This window comes from Erpetoichthys calabaricus, chromosome 6 (genome assembly GCF_900747795.2).
Source record: "Erpetoichthys calabaricus chromosome 6, fErpCal1.3, whole genome shotgun sequence".
Lineage (NCBI taxonomy): Eukaryota > Metazoa > Chordata > Cladistia > Polypteriformes > Polypteridae > Erpetoichthys > Erpetoichthys calabaricus.
Window position 1 is genome coordinate 110,772,179 of NC_041399.2, and position 18,996 is coordinate 110,791,174.

General features: G+C 38.7%; 1 protein-coding gene across 2 annotated transcripts in view; it reads right to left on the reverse strand.

Moving 5' to 3' along the window:
• The window catches only part of LOC114653490 (nephronophthisis 3), an 838,883-nt gene that overhangs the window by 768,348 nt on the left and 51,539 nt on the right, over nucleotides 1-18,996 (reverse strand). For both annotated transcript variants that reach the window (XM_028803845.2, XM_051928813.1), the window contains exons 6-8: nucleotides 17,687-17,820; nucleotides 17,390-17,550; nucleotides 13,079-13,235 (exon numbers count right to left, since the gene is read on the reverse strand). In XM_028803845.2, coding sequence (XP_028659678.2) covers nucleotides 13,079-13,235; nucleotides 17,390-17,550; nucleotides 17,687-17,820 — 452 coding nt within the window. The remainder of the gene's footprint in view (nucleotides 1-13,078; nucleotides 13,236-17,389; nucleotides 17,551-17,686; nucleotides 17,821-18,996) is intronic.

An 18,996-nucleotide genomic window follows, 5' to 3' on the forward strand; every position in this document is an offset into this window, starting at 1 on the left:
CTGTACTCCTCCTCCTGTCCACTCCTGATGCAGCCCACAGTAGCAGTGTCGTTAGCGAACTTTTGCACGTGGCAGGACTCTGAGTTGTATTGGAAGTCCGCTGTATATAGGCTGAACAGGACCGGAGAAAGTACAGTCCCCTGCGGCGCTCCTGTGTTGCTGACCACAATGTCAGACCTGCAGTTCCCGAGACGCACATACTGAGGTCTGTCTTTAAGATAGTCCACGATACATGCTACCAGGTATGAATCTACTCCCATCTCTGTCAGCTTGACCCTAAGGAGCAGAGGTTGGATGGTGTTGAAGGTGCTAGAGAAGTCCAGAAACATAATTCTTACAGCACCACTGCCTCTGTCCAAGTGGGAGAGGGATCGGTGTAGCATATAGATGATGGCATCCTCCGCTCCCACCTTCTCCTGGTATGCGAACTGCAGAGAGTCGAGGGCGTGGCGGACCAGTGGCCTCAGGTGGTGAAGCAGCAGCCGCTCGTGACGTCAGAGCGACAGGCCAGAAGTCATTCAGCTCACTAGGATGTGATACCTTTGGGACGGGGGTGATGCAAGATGTTTTCCAAAGCCTCAGGACTCTCCCCTGTTCCAGGCTCATTTTGAAGATGCACTGTAGAGGACTCCCCAACTCCAGCGCACAGGCCTTCAGCAGTCGGGGCGATACTCCATCAGGACCCGCTGCTTTGCTGGCACAAAGTCTCCTCAGCTCTCTGCTTACCTGGGTTGCTGTAACTGTGGGTTGGGGTAAACTCTCACCTATGCTGGTATCAGCAGAAGGATGGGTGGAGGGTGCAGTACTCTGAGGTGAGAGTGGGTTAGGGTGGTCAAACCTGTTAAAAAAGTTGTTCATCTGGTTTGCTCTCTCCACGTCTCTCTCAATGGTGGCACCCCGCTTCGAGCTGCAGCCAGTGATGATGTTCATCCCATCCCACACTTAACTTCATGCTGTTATTCTGCAACTTCTGCTCTAGCTTTCTCCTGTACTGCTCCTTCACCACCCTCATCTGGACTCGGAGTTCCATCTGCACGCACTTGAGCTCATGCTGATCACTGCCTTTAAAAGCTCTTTTTTTCTGGTTCAAAAGGCCCTTGATGTCACTTGTAATCCATGGCTTGTTGTTAGCATAGCAGCGTACTGTTCTTACTTGCTCTTCTCTGGACCTTTTCTAGTGCTGCTATGTCCTTTTTGTAGCCTGGAGATCAAAACTATATACAGTACTCCAGATGAGGCCTCACCGGTGCATTATAAAGGTTGAACAGAACCTCCTTGTACTTGTACTCCACACATCGTGCTATATAACCTAACATCCTGTTTGCCTTCTTAATGGCTTCTGAACACTGGAAGTCGATAGCTTAGAGTCCACTATGACTCCGAAATCCTTCTCACAAGGTGTACTCTTGATTTTCTGCCCGCCCATTGTGTATTCAAACTTAACATTTTTACTTCCTATGTAGTGAAAAGTCAAGCAAAATGATACCTTTTATTATCATTTTGCTTGACTTTTCACAACATTCATAATGGCTAACACAGTACAACACCCTAGTATGAATTGTGAATTTCCCCTTAGGATTAATAAAGTATCTATCTATCTATCTAGTATTACCTCCTATGTGTAATACTTTACATTTACTGACATTAAATTTCATCTGCCACAAATCTGCCCAAGCCTGTATGCTATCCAAGTCTTTCTGTAATGATATAGCGGATTCCAAATAATCTGCTAATCCACCTATCTTGGTATCATCTGCAAACTTAACCAGCTTGTTACTTATATTCCCATCTAAATAATTTATACTAAAAATTGCAGCGGCCCTAGCACTGACCCCTGTAGAACACCACTCTTAACATCAGCCAATTCTGATGAGGTTCCTCGTACCATCATCCTCTGCTTCCTGTGTATGAGCCAATTCTGCACCCATATAAAAATATCACCCTGAACTCTCATTTCTTTTATTTTGATGCCCAACCTCTCATCAAATGCTTTCTTAAAGTCAAGATAAAGAATATCATATGCTCCACTTTAATCATATCCTTTTGTTGGCTCCTCATAGAATTCCAGCATGTTAGTAAAACACAACCTCCCTCTTCTGAACCTATGTTGACTGTTCAGAATAACTCCTGTCCTTGCCAGGTGTTCCTCAATCTTTTCCTTAATAATATTAATTTTCCTGTGATGCATGTTAAGCTTACTGGCGTATAGTTGCTTGGATCTGCCCAGTCACTGTTTTTATATAATTGGATGACATTTGCCATTTTCCAGTCCTTTGGAATCTCTCCAGTGCACAGTGACTTCCTAAAAATATACGTCAAGGATTTATATTTGTACTCACAAGCCTCCTTAAGAACTTGAGGGTAAATATTATCTGGTCCTCGTGATTTGTTTGATTTCAGCCTATGTAATCTGAGCAGTACTTCTCCCTCTACAATTTCCAAATTCCTCAGTACCTCCTTAGTAGTTCCGTTTACCTCAGAAAAATGTACGTTTAAGGCATTCGCTGTTTCATTGTCTGTATCTTTTAATTCCCCTTCACTATTTCTGATGCACTTCACCTCCTCCTTGGATGTTCTTTTACTACTAAAATCCTGAAAGACTCTCTTAGGGTCTTCTTTTGCCTTATCTGCTATATACCTCTCCAACTGTCTTTTAGCCTCCTTGATATCCTTCTTAATGGTTCCCCTCATGCTCTCATATGCTGTAAGGTTCACTTTGCACTCATTAGTCTTATATGCCTTATAAAGCAGTTTTTTCCTTTGTACATTCTTTTTTAAATCTTTATTGATCCACTGTGGAGTTTTTTTTTAATTTACTATTAATTCCAATTTTAGGTATGTATCTGTCCTGCATTACATGTAAAACATTTTTAAACCTGTTTCACTGCTCCTCGACTGTCTCCACACTTAAAAGCTTATCCCAGTCTATCCTACTTAGATGTTGTTGCATTTGGTCAAAATTAGCCCTACCAAAGTTCAACTTAACAATTTTAGTCTTTGCATCTGCACTCTTACAAAATACTGAGAATTGTATTATATTATGGTCACTTGACCCTAGTGGTTCAATCACTTCTACACCCTCAATTCTATCCTGATTATCACAAAATACTAAATCCAGACAAGCTTCACCCCGTGTTGGTGCTTTAACATATTGTGTTAAAAAACAGTCACTGATTACTTCTAAAAAGTAAAGTTGTGCTCCTCCAATTGCAAGGTTACTGCTGTTAATATTTGGATAATTAAAGTCCTTAATTACTATAATATCTCCCAGTAAACTTGCCCTTTTGATATTACTAAAAAGATGTGTGTTGAAATTACTGTCTGAATTGGGTGGTCTATAACAGGGGTCGCCAACTGCGGTCCTGGAGGACCACCATGGCTGCAGGTTTTCATTCTAACCCTTTTCTTAATGAGTGACCTGTTTTTGCTGCTAATTAACTTCTTTTGAACTAATTGTGACTTGCTCTTGAAGACTCAGGCCCCTTAAGTGTTTGTTTTTCCTTAATTAGCACCCAAACAATAATGAGATCCAAAATGAGCCAAAACAACTGGTGTCCATCATACAATATCTGAAAATAAAGAAAGATGAAGGAATGTTGATCTGCTGAGGTCCCCAAAACATTTTATCAGTGCTCTTAGAAAGAGAAAATTAACAATTTCAGAAATGTGTGCTAATGCACTATGAGAGCAGCAACAAGCCATGGAATTAAAGAACGAGTTTAATTAACGACAAGACTCAGCACCTAATTAAGCAGCTGGTTGGAGTGAAATTGATTGGTGTTTGAGACCCTGACTTAGTTGGTCTTCTGTTGGCTCACTCACTTCAAATTTCATTTCTGTCTGGGTGCCATTTAAGGAAAGAAATGAAGCAATTCAGAGGAACGATGAAAAAAATCTTGGAAAAGCAATTCAATTAAAATGAATTCACAAGAAGTTAATTAGTAGCACAAATAGGGTACTAATTTAAAAAAGGGTTAGAATGAAAACCTGCAGCCACAGTGGTCCTTCAGGACCAGACTTGGCGACCCCTGGTCTACAGGTGCTGGTCATAAAATTAGAATATCATGACAAAGTTGATTTATTTCAGTAATTCCATTCAAAAAGTGAAACTTGTATATTAGATTCATTCATTACACACAGACTGATGTATTTCAAATGTTTATTTCTTTTAATTTTGATGATTATAACTAATGAAAGTCCCAAATTCAGTATCTCAGAAAATTAGAATATTGTGAAAAGGTTCAATATTGAAGACACCTGGTGCCACACTCTAATCAGCTAATTAACTCAAAACACCTGCAAAAGCCTTTAAATGGTCTCTCAGTCTAGTTCTGTAGGCTACACAATCATGGGGAAGACTGCTGACTTGACAGTTGTCCAAAAGACGACCACTGACACCTTGCACAAGGAGGGCAAGACACAAAAGGTCATTACTAAAGAGGCTGGCTGTTCACAGAGCTCTGTGTCCAAGCACATTAATAGAGAGGTGAAGGGAAGGACAAGATGTGGTAGAAAAAAGTGTACAAGCAATAGGGATAACCACACCCTGGAGAGGATTGTGAAACAAAACCCATTCAAAAATGTTGGGGAGATTCACAAAGAGTGGACTGCAGCTGGAGTCAGTGCTTCAAGAACCACCACGCACAGACGTATGCAAGACATGGGTTTCAGCTGTCGCATTCCTTGTGTCAAGCCACTCTTGAACAAGAGACAGCGTCAGAACCGTCTCGCCTTTGGACTGCTGCTGAGTGGTCCAAAGTTATGTTCTCTGATGAAAATAAATTTTGCATTTCCTTTGGAAATCAAGGTCCCAGAGTCTGGAGGAAGAGAGGAGAGGCACAGAATCCACGTTGCGTGAGGTCCGGTGTAAAGATTCCACAGTCAGTGATGGTTTGGGGTGCCATGTCATCTGCTGGTGTTGGTCCATTGTCTTTTCTGAGGTCCAAGGTCAACACAGCCGTCTACCAGGAAGTTTTAGAGCACTTCATGCTTCCTGCTGCTGACGAACTTTATGGAGATGCAGATTTCATTTTCCAACAGGACCTGGCACCTGCACACAGTGCTAAAGCTACCAGTACCTGGTTTAAGGACCATGGTATCCCTGTTCTTGATTGGCCAGCAAACTTGCCTGACCTTAACCCCATAGAAAATCTATGGGGTATTGTGAAGAGGAAGATGCAATACGCCAGACCCAACAATTCAGAAGAGCTGAAGGCCACTATCAGAGCAACATGGGCTCTCATAACACCTGAGCAGTGCCACAGACTGATCGACTCCATGCCACGCCGCATTGCTGCAGGAATCCAGGCCAAAGGAGCCCCAACTAAATACTGAGTGCTGTACATGCTCATACTTTTCATGTTCATACCTTTCAGTTGGCCAACATTTCTAAAAATCCTTTTTTTGCATTGGTCTTAATTGATATTCTAATTTTCCGAGATACTGAATTTGGGACTTTCATTAGTTGTCAGTTATAATCATCAACATTAAAAGAAATAAACATTTGAAATACATCAGTCTGTGTGTAATGAATGAATCTAATATACAAGTTTCACTTTTTGAATGGAATTACTGAAATAAATCAACTTTGTCATGATATTCTAATTTTATGACCAGCACCTGTACAACACAATCATAAAATAAGACCTCTTTCCCTAATATTTTCCAGGCGAAGCCACATGTCCTCACTAAGATGGGGCTCATCGTCCAACTGAAGAGGACTTACATTTAAATTGTTTGGTATAAACTGCAACCCCACCTCCTTTTCTGTTATGTCTATCCTTCTTAAAAAATGTATATCCCTCTATGTTACGCTCATCCCCATCATTGCTATTTAGCCAGGTTTCCATTATTATTATAATATCATAATTATGTTCTGCTACGTACAGCTCCAACTCCCCTTGTTTTTGATACTTACAGCATTAAGGCAAGCTATTTTTAAATGTGTTACTCATTCTACATTTAAATGTTTGCTTAGAATTTACATTGCTACGTAGTGCTGGGCAATATACCAGTTCATACCGAAAACCGTTTTTTATTTTTGTTATGATATGGATTTTTCTTATACCGCAACACCAGTTTAAATTGTCTAAACGACATTCGGAATGTGGCGCAGCAGGAAACTGTTCAAGTGGGGACCTTTTTCACTGCTACACCGCTAATCACAGAGGTGTTGCGCAGGGGCTCCTTTTCACTGCTACACCGCTAAATCGGTAGTATAGGTATTGCGCGGTGAAAATGGACAGAGAACATTCCGAAACTGAAGCTGTAGCTGATGATAAAGTTGAACATGATGACACAGAAGAACTTTTGCCAAAAAAAAAAAAAAAAGGAGTCACGTCCATTGCCTGGAGATACTTTGGTTTTAAAAGGTCGGATGTGGACCATTATGTTCAAATGTGTAAATACTGTTTCTATACTACTGGATAATACTGCAAGCCCAGTTGTAATTGTTTTGTTTTCAATACAGTGTAATGCACCTGGGTACTGTGTAATAGTGTGACGACATGTTGACTTTAATCTCAACGCTTATGACGAGAATAAAGTCGACATATTGACTTTATTCTCGACATTTCTACTTTATTCTCGCCGTTTATGTCAAGATTAAAGTCAACATGTTGACTTTATTCTCATAATTTGTCATTAAAGTAGAACATCGTAAACTAAACTTCATCGTAAAATGAATATTTAATTTACTAGATTTTCACAAACCCCGTCATAAGTTATATAGCACATTAAATGCTTTGTGTTAAGTGTTCCCCGAGCCATGTTAAATCGGTACGTGCTTCTTAAACTGACTTCCTCTTGTACTGAGGAGGCGCCACAGCGATCGCCGCACAAAATACATTCACTTCATGATATTCCTGCTCTCTGAACATCTAGAATGCTAAGATAAATACTTGATATCATTTTCATGATGAAATGCATTAAAGCATGTATTAATCATGTGGGGGCACGGCGGCGTGGAGGTTGCACTGCTGCCTCGCAGCAAGAGTGTCTCGGTTGTACCCTGCCTTGAATTTGCACGTTTTTCTGGTGGGTTTACTCGGCGTGCTTCAGTTTCCTTCAAAGTCATGTAGGATGTGGGGTTTTGTTATGCTATATTGACCCTGCTAGTGTATGTTTTGCTCGTATTCACCCTACGATGTGCTGGCGACTCGTTCAGGATTTGCTCCTGCCTCACACACAATGCTTACTGGGATGGGCGCAACCCTGAATGGATGGTATAATTAAACATGTATAACGAAGATATTTTTAAAGTTCTGAACACTCCGTGGGCTAAGTTTATAACTAGTTTTAATTTCACAAAGAGGTTTATCGTGTGGTGATTGGTTATGTGGAGAAAGAAAAAGGAAGGATAGGAACTGGGGTTTTGGTATGTCAGACAGACAGCACGCGTGCAATAAAGAAAGCTCACTCAGAAGAACATCCATTGAATTCTGTGTTCGTGTCTCCGACCACCAGATCACAAACCCAACATTTACACAATATTTAAGTTAAACCTTTGCGATACCCATTCATACACCCAGTTTTTTCGAGCCCCGTCACACCTGCCATAAAGTTCTCAACACTGAACATACACCTGGGGACCCCTTACTGCGAGGGAGCAGCACTACCGTGCATGTTTAATACCTGCTTTAATGCATTTCATCATGAAAATGATACCAAGTATTTATCTTAGCATTCAAAATTTTCAGAGAGCAGGAATATCATGAAGTGAATGGATTCTGTGTGGTGATTGCTGCCGGCACCTCCTCTTAGTGCAGAGGAAGTCAGTTTAAGAAGCGTAGTGACTAACAACTGGGTCGGGGAACACAACACAAAGCATTTAATGTGCTACATTAACTTACGACGGGGTTTGAGAAAATCTAGTAAATTAAACATTGATTTTAGGATGAAGTTTAGTTTATGACATTCTACTGTAATTATAAAATAAACTGAGAATAAAGTGGAAATGTCAACTTTAATCTCGACATAAGGTCAAAATTAAAGTGGAAATGTCGAGAATAAATTCAACATGTCGACTTTATTCTCGACATATAATTTGTTTTTTTTCTTCCGTGTCCTTATTTTTTCATCTTCACCGTGGCCCTAATACGATTCCATATGGCTATACCACAAATAGCATCATAAATGCAAGTTGCAGTTTTATTATTTATGTATATAGCTTAGCTTGAAGCAAGGTCCATATTAATGCAGTTTGCCTAAATGACGGTTCAGTTGGTAAAGATGTCATCACCAAGTTGCACTTGTTTTATTTTATTTTAATTTGGTGAATACTGTGTAATGCACCTGGGCTTGAAGTCTTGAAGTAATAATGCAACTATCAGTAATAATACTATTATTTATTTTTATTATTTATTAGTTTAAATATTATGCAGTTTAATGATGGTAAAGCTGTTTAAAAAGTCACTAACATGTCAGTGGACAGAGATGGTTAACATTAACAGAAAGTGTAGTTGGTTTACAAAAAATATTTACTATTTATTCCTTTTCTAAGACATGTTCAGTGCAATACAACTTTTGACAAGCACCTCTGGATATTTTACTAAGTCTAAATGCCTCTTTGGATGGTTGAAAATATGTTGTCAAAATTATAGTTTAAGTTTTTGCAAAATTTGTTCAATAAAAAGGTTCTATATTTTGACTGCATCTGTCATGCAATGTGATTCCTTCTCTTCATTAGTGCCACCCCCTTGAAAACTATCACTTTATGGGGCCATGTAAACCTGTATTAATACTAGTGTGCACATTAAAATGTTTTTTTTGTACAATGTTCAATGCTCATGACAGTGGAATAGGTTATTCTTAGCCAGTCTACTGCAGTAATTGCAGTGGAAAATGAGGTTAACATCCACTCATGCATGGGTAAAAAATACCGTCAAATACAGTGAAACCGGGATAATTTAGAAAAATACCGTGATATAGAATTTTGGTCATACCGCCCACCCCTATTACTACGCATTTTTACTTCTACGTCATTGTTTATTCCTCCATGTATAGATCTAAACCTGGCCTGTCCTAAACTCCCTGATCCCCCCATTCCCTAGTTTAAACAATTCTCGACTACCCTACTCATATGCCTGCCCAATACATTGGTGCTCCTCCAGTTCAGAGTAATCCAGTAATCCGTCATGGCGGAACAGGTCCCATCTGTTCCAAAAGGAGTCCCAATGCCTCATAAACCTATACCCTTCTACCCTGCACCAAGATCTGAGCCACGCGTTAAGCCTTCTAATCTCCTCAATCTTACCGGGACTGGCGCATGGCACTGGCAGAACTTCAGAGAAGACTACCTTGTCAGTTCTGCTCCTCAGCTTGACCACCTAACTCTTTGAATCTGAATGGCAGAACTGACAGACTACCCTTAGGGAAACACACAATATACCAAATCATATCAAGAAACACGAATCCATACATTCTAATCAACATTTATTTCTTCTCAAAGAAGCTATTACCATGAATTGTTTTGCAGACACTTTTACCCAAGCTGACATTTGAGATAAGAATTTATTATAATTTTAATCATTTTACGCATTTGTAGCACCATCAGATTACATGACGTGCTCATGTCCCAAAATGAGACAGAATCAGTAACTCAATTACCAATTTTGCTCTTTAAAAATCCAGTTCTCAGAGAACTTGTCAGAGTTGATAACTTTTGTATTAACCTCTGATTTTACAAAGCACCAACAGAAGCACTGGCAGGGCTATGCAGTTTATAAAAACATCAATTTTGATCATTTCAGTTCTGAATAGGATGATCATAAGAAACAATCAACTTTAAATAACCGTTTGCAGTAAAGCAAAGTGAAAATCGTAGATTCACATGGATAAAGAAATGTTATGCTTCAGTTATCAGTTTTTTCCACTGTCTTTCACACAGCTGACTACACTCACTTCTTAAAATAAACTTAATAAATCAAAGCAATGCTGGGTGCAGTGTTCAGATTTGTTGCTTACAAGTCATTCCCAGTTGTCATAACAGCTGAGAAATTCACAAAGTAGTCAGGAGGTTAGGGAGAATCCTTATTTTAACAAAACAGTTTATATGACTCAACAAACTGAAATGTCAATTTTGTTTGGTGTCATTGTTTTCTATATTGGTGCTCACTATACTGTAATATTTTACAATGACCTAAGCAGAGGGCAATACTAAATGTATGCATAGACATAAAACAAGAAGAAACTGCAATGCCTTTGAAAGCAAGATGAATAAGGTAGTTTGATGATGTGCTGTTCACACAGGTCAAGTAAACTATGGATTTATGTTAGCAAACAGTAGGCATGATTTAAAATCCATGTAAGCAGATAATAGACTAATGTATCTGAGTGAATTAAGCATCCTTTTACTTTGATATGATGAGTGTTAGTAAAACTGAGTCAAATTCATATGCAGTATGAATTTAAGTATGCTTCCATAAAACGTGGAATTTCAACTTAGGTCCTGCCCTGCATGCAAAGAATATTTACAAAAAAATACAATATGAATATTAGAAAATGGATGAAATCCCCCAGCTACTTTAATTAGAGATAAGATTGGAAAGGGCTCTGATGATAATTGCCATAAAAAAACCTGCATTAATGGTGATACTATCTATCTAAAAAAAAAAAAAAAACTGAATTTCCCCTTGGGATTAATAAAGTATCTATCTATCTATCTATCTATCTATCTAGTTAGTAAGTGGTGGGCACAGTCTTGGCACCTGCATTAGCTCTGAAGAAGGCACTGAGGAGAGTCGGTTTGAACAACACAGGCAAAGTCCTTTCACTGTGGATGACTAGGGCACAAACAATCCAAACCAAGTTGTACTAAGCAAATGCATGGCAACAGGAAGCAGACCATTCTAGCACCTAGTACAGAAACAACATTAGGCCGGAGTACTCCTTTGTAATGCTCCAAACTGTCTTCCTGAAGCACAGGCATAGTATGCTGTTAAAAGCCAAAAGCAAGTGATGGGTCTGGAATAAAGCATCTTAACATGTCCACCTTAAACTTTAAGTTCTGACCTACACACTTGCGTTTACTTGCCATTTTAACACATGACCACTGCTTCCCTACATAGGCAATGCTGTGTTGATAACTATTATATAAATGGCAAATCACACACCACAATTTGTGACATAAAGTAGTTAAGTGTATATGTAGCATATATATATATATATATATATATATATATATATAGTTTATATAGTGGTGCCAATGAACACCATTGCCATTGTGCATTAAGTTTATAGTGTACTTCCGAAACACAACTGTGTCTTCTGCAGTGCATTCAAAGTCAACAGTCGTTTTGATCGTTCATTTTCTGTGTCTCATATACTATGCCAATTTGAGAATTAATGCATTGATTTCGCTATTTTTATTGTCTTCTTTTTAAAATTACCTTTTAAGAAGGCATTCAAATTCAGGTTGTACTTGCTCAAGTAGTATTTTGTTAAAAGTTCGGGTTTAAGGTCATTGTTTAAGTTTAAACTATGCTATTCATTTTTTTTTAATTCCTTTGTGTTAATTCTACGTTAAATTTATGATTCAGTGTGTATTTATGTCATGATTTATATATTAATTTTATAATTATGTTTTAATATTAGATCTGATTAATCATAATTTCATACTTTCATGCGATTAGTTCATTTTTTTAATCAATTTCTAGCTCTAATATTTATTTTCTATTTTGAATTACAATGAACAGCTTTTCTCCTGCCTGATTACTGATCTGTCCTATTAGAGAATGTTTCTTTCTTTAATTAGATGTTAAATTTTGACCACAATGTATACTGTTGCAAGGTACAAATTTTGTTTCAAATCTTCTTTGATTTTTTAATCAATATTTTCTGTTTCTTTCATATACTGCTTGGACAACAAGAATCATGGTGTTATAACAAACTTTAGCTCCTTATCCGCTACATTTTTTATTGCTGACATAACCAACACCTTGGGCGGCATGGTGGCGCAGTGGGTAGTGCTGCTGCCTCGCAGTTGGGAGACCTGGGTTCGATTCCCGGGTCCTCCCTGCGTGGAATTTGCATGTTCTCCCCGTGTCTGTGTGGGTTTCCTCCAGGCGCTCTGGTTTCCTCCCACATTCCAAAGACATGCAGGTTAGGTGGATTGGCGATTCTACATTGGCCCTAGTGTGTGCTTGGTGTGTGGGTGGGGTGTGTTTGTGTGTGTCCTGCGGTGAGTTGGCACCCTGCCCGGGATTGGTTCCTGCCTTGTGCCCTGTGTTGGCTGGGCTTGGCGCCAGCAGACCCCCGTGTCCCTGTGTTCGGATTCAGCGGGTTGGAAAATGGATGGATGGATGGATAACCAACACCAATTCTATTCTTTCTAGGCAGTTCATAGAAAAGTGATGCCTTACATTTAAACACAACTGGATGGTCGTAATTCAGGAAACACCTGAATAAATAAGCTGTTGTGTCTATTTTTGTACAGTACATTCTCAAAAGCAGGATCTGGTTTGCCTAGAAGTTAAAAACAGAAAGAACTAAAAAGCAGATGGGACAATTGAACTCTATTTAAGACAAAAAGATGAGTATCACTTATAATTGTAAAAAAAAGACAGCAAATAATCTGTAACTAGTATGTAACTAATAAAATGAATGAAAATATTACTTTGTAAAAAGGATTATACACTGTAGCCCTACCCCTATTCTCAAACGTACTTGGCTGCTCAGAAGCATAAACAAAGTGGTTGGTGACCAATATCGACATAGAGATTGTGTACAAGGAAATGTGGAGCCAAAGAAAGAGTAGAGGGTGCATGGCACCCATATGTGCAGGAGAGAGAGAAGGGAGGCATAGTGGGAGAAAGCAAGCAATTATTTTCAACAACTCTACAGGCGAGGTGATCTAGCAAGCCAGGTGTTCCTGGCTATCTTTCAACAGACATGGCATGTGCTGGGATAGAACTCCAAAGCTAAAGTGCATTCTTTAAACAGCCAGACTTGCCAAATCTCTAATAACGATTTTAATGTACAGAATAAAATTATAGAATAAATCAATGATTAGTTTTAGCTTTGAAATAATGTTGATAAAATCAATGCATTGTCTTTAGGTAAAAAAAACAATAAAATATACCTTTACTTTGCCAGAATTATCAGTCTCAGAAATTTTTTCAATAAACTCTGTCAATTCCGTTGATAAGGGAATGTTCTCTGTTGTCCTATGATATATAAGAAATGGTCTTGCTTCTGGATTTTTCAAGAAACCATCCTCACAGTCTTCCAAAATTGAGCTGTACCATACATTACAAGATTAATGTCAAAACTAGGCAAATGTGCATACTTTGGTTTAAAAAAATTATAGTTAAGTACAGAAATGTGCACACCCATTGGTCAAATTTGATGTTTGTTGAATTACTAAGTGAAAAGAAGCAAACACAGCCTTTGCTAGACACAAACCAATGCAAGGCATTTTTTCTACAAATTGTAATACACAATTACTACTATTAGTGTTGCTTAATTTAACAGATTGGAATAAATTAAAACATAAAAAGTCATATGTGCAAAAATGTGGGTATCATTCCATTTGATCCACTAGTGGTATTTTTATTAGATCTCAGAGCTCAATTGATTCTTAGGCCAAGTGAAGTATACTGTATGACAACATGTTCATTAATTTATTTTCCAAACCTGCTGATTTTAGAGTAGGATTAAGGTGAAGCTGGAGCCTATCCAGGAATCATCATGTGCAAAGCATTCACAAACCCTGAACAGGACACTACCAAACAAATGGTGAACATACACACATACAGTATATCAAGGCTAATCTAGCATCACCATTCCACCTAAACTGCATAACTTTGGACTTTGGGAAGAAAATGGTATACCTGGCAGAAATCCATGTGGACACTGTGAGAACATGCAAACTCCACCTTAATTTCCTTGTCACTGTTCCATGTCATCCAAGACAATTCCAGATCTTAAAAAAATTCTCTGACCTTCAAAACTCAGTTTACTTCAGTTGCTGTGGTCTAAATAGGGCCCCATTCCTGGCCTCTGTTTTGCTTTGTTTAGTTTAGTTTGTTACTTTTCCTGGATTACTTTAGGTTGGTTTGTTTATTCCTGTAATTGACTATTTTCATCCATCCATCCATCCATTTTCCAACCCGCTGAATCCGAACACAGGGTCACGGGGGTCTGCTGGAGCCAATCCCAGCCAACACAGGGCACAAGGCAGGAACCAATCCCAGGCAGGGTGCCAACCCACTGCAGGACACACACAAACACACCCACACACCAAGCACACACTAGGGCCAATTTAGAATCGCCAATCCACCTAACCTGCATGTCTTTGGACTGTGGGAGGAAACCGGAGCGCCCGGAGGAAACCCACAGACACGGGGAGAACATGCAAACTCCACGCAGGGAGGACCTGGGAAGCGAACCCAGGTCCCCAGGTCTCCCAACTGCAAGGTAGCAGCGCTACCCACTGCGCCACCCTGACTATTTTCACTAAATGTATATTGGGTTTTTAATTACGGTGTTATTGCTACTCATGTTTATTCAAGTATCATCTGTATACTCTGCATATTTAGGCTAAAAGGGTTGGACTTCCCTAACCAAGTACTGCAGCTCTGTGGGCCACCCACAACCATATTTAAGGACTATGCTGCCTCTTTTTCTACTTTTTCTTATTTTAGTTCACCTTAGTCTTAGATTCCTGATTTTTGGACCACAGACTTTGATCAATTTTGGTTTGCCTCTTTAGGCTACCTTTTCATTCTTTTATCTCATGCTTTATTTACTGAATTTGCTTTTAAATACACTGTTTGTTTGAACAATTTTTAGGTTAAACTGACTGAACAGTTTCACTGTTCCCCTCTCTCTTTTCAAAGTGATAGTATTGTCACATATGCAGATTACAAAGAAACTTGTTCTTTTATGTATGTCCAACCAACATGCAACATCTCACCACACTCTGATAACAAAGAATAAATTAAAATACATAACTTTATCACAGTTAATAGAACACACAAATCAGTTTAGCTTATGTGTTCTTTAAAGTGTTCACCCTGTGACCTCATCGCAAAAGTCAGTATCTTAAGTATGCCAGAGGTGTTTTAGAGTCAACTGCTGCTATTTGATCAAACAAAATTTCAACCCTTTCGCTACATCAAGGATACATTTTGTGTAAAAAATGTAGAAGTACATGAAGAAACTGGTTTGACTTTGTGTCGAATGAGTGGTTGCTCATGGAGGTCCGCTCATGAGACACATTACCTACATTGTGAGGGAGCATCAGTTACAGCACTACAGCCACATGGTGCAATTCACCAAGAGTGATCTGGCTTGCAGGATCCTCACTATTGAGGGATATACTGTATGGTAATTTCTGAAGGGTGGGACAGGACTGTGCATCTGCCTGGGGCGTTGCCAACCATGATCCCGAGCTGTTTTGCTGTGTGCAGGTGTGGCAATGCATTGTACTAGTGCAAGCTCCCCAACCTGACCTGTGATATCTGCAAAAATATGGCACATTTAAAGTCTGTTCCTTACAGAGGCTGTGTTACATCCATTTACTTACAGAGTCAACAAAACATGTTACTCATTTATGTGTGCCAAAATCATGCACATGACCGTATATTAGAAGAAAAACAATATTACATACATAAATTATATATATTTTATTATATATATATATATATATATATATATATATATACATATATACACATACACATACATATATACACACATACATACATATACATATACACACACCACACACACACACAGTACTGTGCAAAAGTTTTAGGCAGGTGTGAAAAAATGCTGTAAACAAAGAATGCTTTCAGAAATATAAATAATGATTGTTTATTGTTATCAATTTATAAAATGCAAAGTGAGTGAACAAAAGAAAAATCTAAATCAAATCAATATTTGGTGTTGTTACCTTTTGCCTTCAAACCAGCATCAATTCTTATAGGTACACTTGCACAAAGTCAGGGATTTTGTAGGATTATAGTCAGGTGTATGATCAACCAATTATACCAAACAGGTGCTAATGATCATCAATGTCACACGTAGGTTGAAGCACAGTCATTAACTGAAACAGAAACAGCTGTGTAGGAGGCTTAAAACTAGGTGAGGAACAGCCAAACTCTGCTACCAAGGTGAGGTTGTGGAAGACAGTTTCATGTCATGGCAAGACTGAGCACAGCAACAAGACACAAGGTAGTTATACTGCATCAGCAAGGTCTCTCCCAGACAAAGATTTCAAAGCAGACTGGGGTTTCAAGATGTGCTGTTCAAGCTCTTTTGAAGAAGCACAAAGAAATGGGCAACGTTGAGGATCGTAGACGCAGTGGTCGGCCAACGAAACTTAGTGCAGCAGATGAAAGACACATCAAGCATATTACCCTTCGAAATTGGAAGATGTCCAGCAGTGCCATCAGCTCAGAACTGGCAGAAACCAGTGGGACCCAGGTACACCCATCTACTGTCCGGAGAAGTCTGGCCAGAACTGGTCTTCACGGAAGAGTTGCAGCCAAAAAGCCATACCTCTGACGTGGTAACAAGGCGAAGCGACTCAAGTATGTATGAAAACATAGGAACTGGGGTGCAGAAAAATGGCAGCAGGTGCTCTGGACTGATGAGTCAAAATTTGAAATATTTGGCTGTAGTAGAAGGCAGTTTGTTCGTCAAAGGGCTGGAGAGCGGTATAATAATGAGTGTCTGCAGGCAACAATGAATCATGGTGGAGGTTCCTTGAACGTTTGGGGCTGCATTTCTGCAAATGGAGTTGGAGATTTGGTCAGGATTAATGGTGTTCTCAATGCTGAGAAATACAGGCAGATACTTATCTATCATGTAATACAATCAGGGAGGCATATGATTGGCCCCAAATTTATTTTGCAGCAGGACAATGACCCCAAACATACAGCCAAAGTCATTAAGAACTATCTTCAGTGTATAGAAGAACAACAAAGTCCTGGAAGTGATGGTATGGCCCCCACAGGGCCCTGATCTCAATATCATCGAGTGTGTCTGGGATTACATGAAGAGACAGAAGGATGTGAGGAAGCCTACATCTACAGAAGATCTGTGGTTAGTTCTCCAAGATGTTTGGAACAACCTACCAGCAGAGTTCCTTCAAAAACTGTGTGCAAGTGTACCTAGAAGAATTGATGCTGTTTTGAAGGCAAAAGGTTGGTCACACCAAATATTGATTTGATTTAGATTTCTCTTTTGTTCATTCACTGCATTTTGTTGATTGATGAAAATAAATGATTAACACTTCCATTTTTGAAAGCATTCTTTGTTTACAGCATTTTTTCACACCTGCCTAAAACTTTTGCACAGTACTGTATATATTTATTTATTTTATTTTTTTTATACATACACAATATATGCAGGCATCTATACAATTATTTAGCATGTAACTTACCGTGATAAAGCTGACTTTAGAAACAAAATAAACAAAGAACTTTTTTCAATTTCTTGCTTTCGCTCAGCAGAGAAACAACCAGCACTATCTTCTGGAAAGGACACGGTTATAAAGAAATGGCCAATGCTTTCACACATCCTTTGAAGTTTTGGAGAATATTCCTTTTATAAAAAGAATACAAAAAATGAAATACTAATGCTTTTATGAGTACAAAAATCTTTCACAAGCTGATGCATCTACTAGCAATATAATTTTACAAGTGCATATTACAATACACTTCTGCTGTTGCAGTCTCACCTTAAGAAAGAAATCTGCTTCACTTTGCATGTCAGATGTATACACAAGATATGATCGAACACTATTACTGCACAAAGACTGGGAAACCAATGGAGACAAATGAAGTAGACTTGCAACAGCTGCATCCCAGTCATCTGAAACATATTCACAGAAAAACGAAACACCTGTATCAGTACAGCTACAATACAATAACATCATAATATTAACAACTAGGGGCTTCACCAACCCCCATGTTTGGTTTTCCAGATACACACTTTTAAGATTTTTTTTTCTTTGAATTGTTGCTATTTCATTAGTTTCACTTTTATTTCAGAACGTCTTTAAAAACAATATTTGGAATCTTTAGAGTCCCAACATGCTGAATCTTTTAAATGAGGTCCGTGAGACATGTGTTTAATGACTTTGTACCATAATTCAGGATAGGTTACTCTGTTTGGAATTTCAGCACTGACAAAACAATCTGCATCATCAGCAGTTAATTTTTTTTTTGCAAAGTAACCAATAAATGTATGCGAGGTAAACCTTGTTTTTGAAATTTTCTAACATAAACTTCAAAGCCTTACAATATTTACATACTTCAGACATATCACCTATGTCCATATATTCAATCTCTATTTGCCTTTTCGTTATTTCTCTGAGTAATAGTTTCTCCTTGTTTGCGCTAATGCGATGTTTACTTTTTTTGTTTTGACACTTTCATTTTTTTCTGCTTTCATATTCTGTATCTTGCTCTGCATGTGTGTCGCGCCTACGTTTTTCTTGAGTCTTTTGAATTCCACTATTTTCATTATCTCTAACCTGCTCTGCATGTGTTTGGCCCCCTTGTTTTGTAACCTCTTTATGACATTTTACTTTGTTTTCTACTGCTTATCTTTGATTTCTGACCTCGCTTTGTCCTGCTATTTTTTCAATTACACCTGGTCCGTGATGATTATTTTCCCTTTTTTTTGAGTAATAATTTCTTTTTGTTTGTGCTGATGCGATCTTTTCTATCTTTTTTTGATACTGTTGCGACCTCCGCGTCCAGCTCGAAAAGTAAAAAAAAAAAAAAAAAAAAGACAGACAGACAGACAGACGTAGTAAAGTGTCACAAAAGTTTTACTTGAACAAATAAGTTCGTAACCCCAAACACAACCTTCTAGCACCCTCTCCAACCCCCTCCTCCCGTCCTGGGATTCCCCCCCTTTCCGCATCAATCGATACCCCACTGTCAGTCTTCCGTGCTGTACTTTGCCCTCCCTCAATCGAACCTAACAGTCACTCCAAAAAAAAAAAAAAAAGGCTTCAACCTGGAAAGGATGCTACAATAC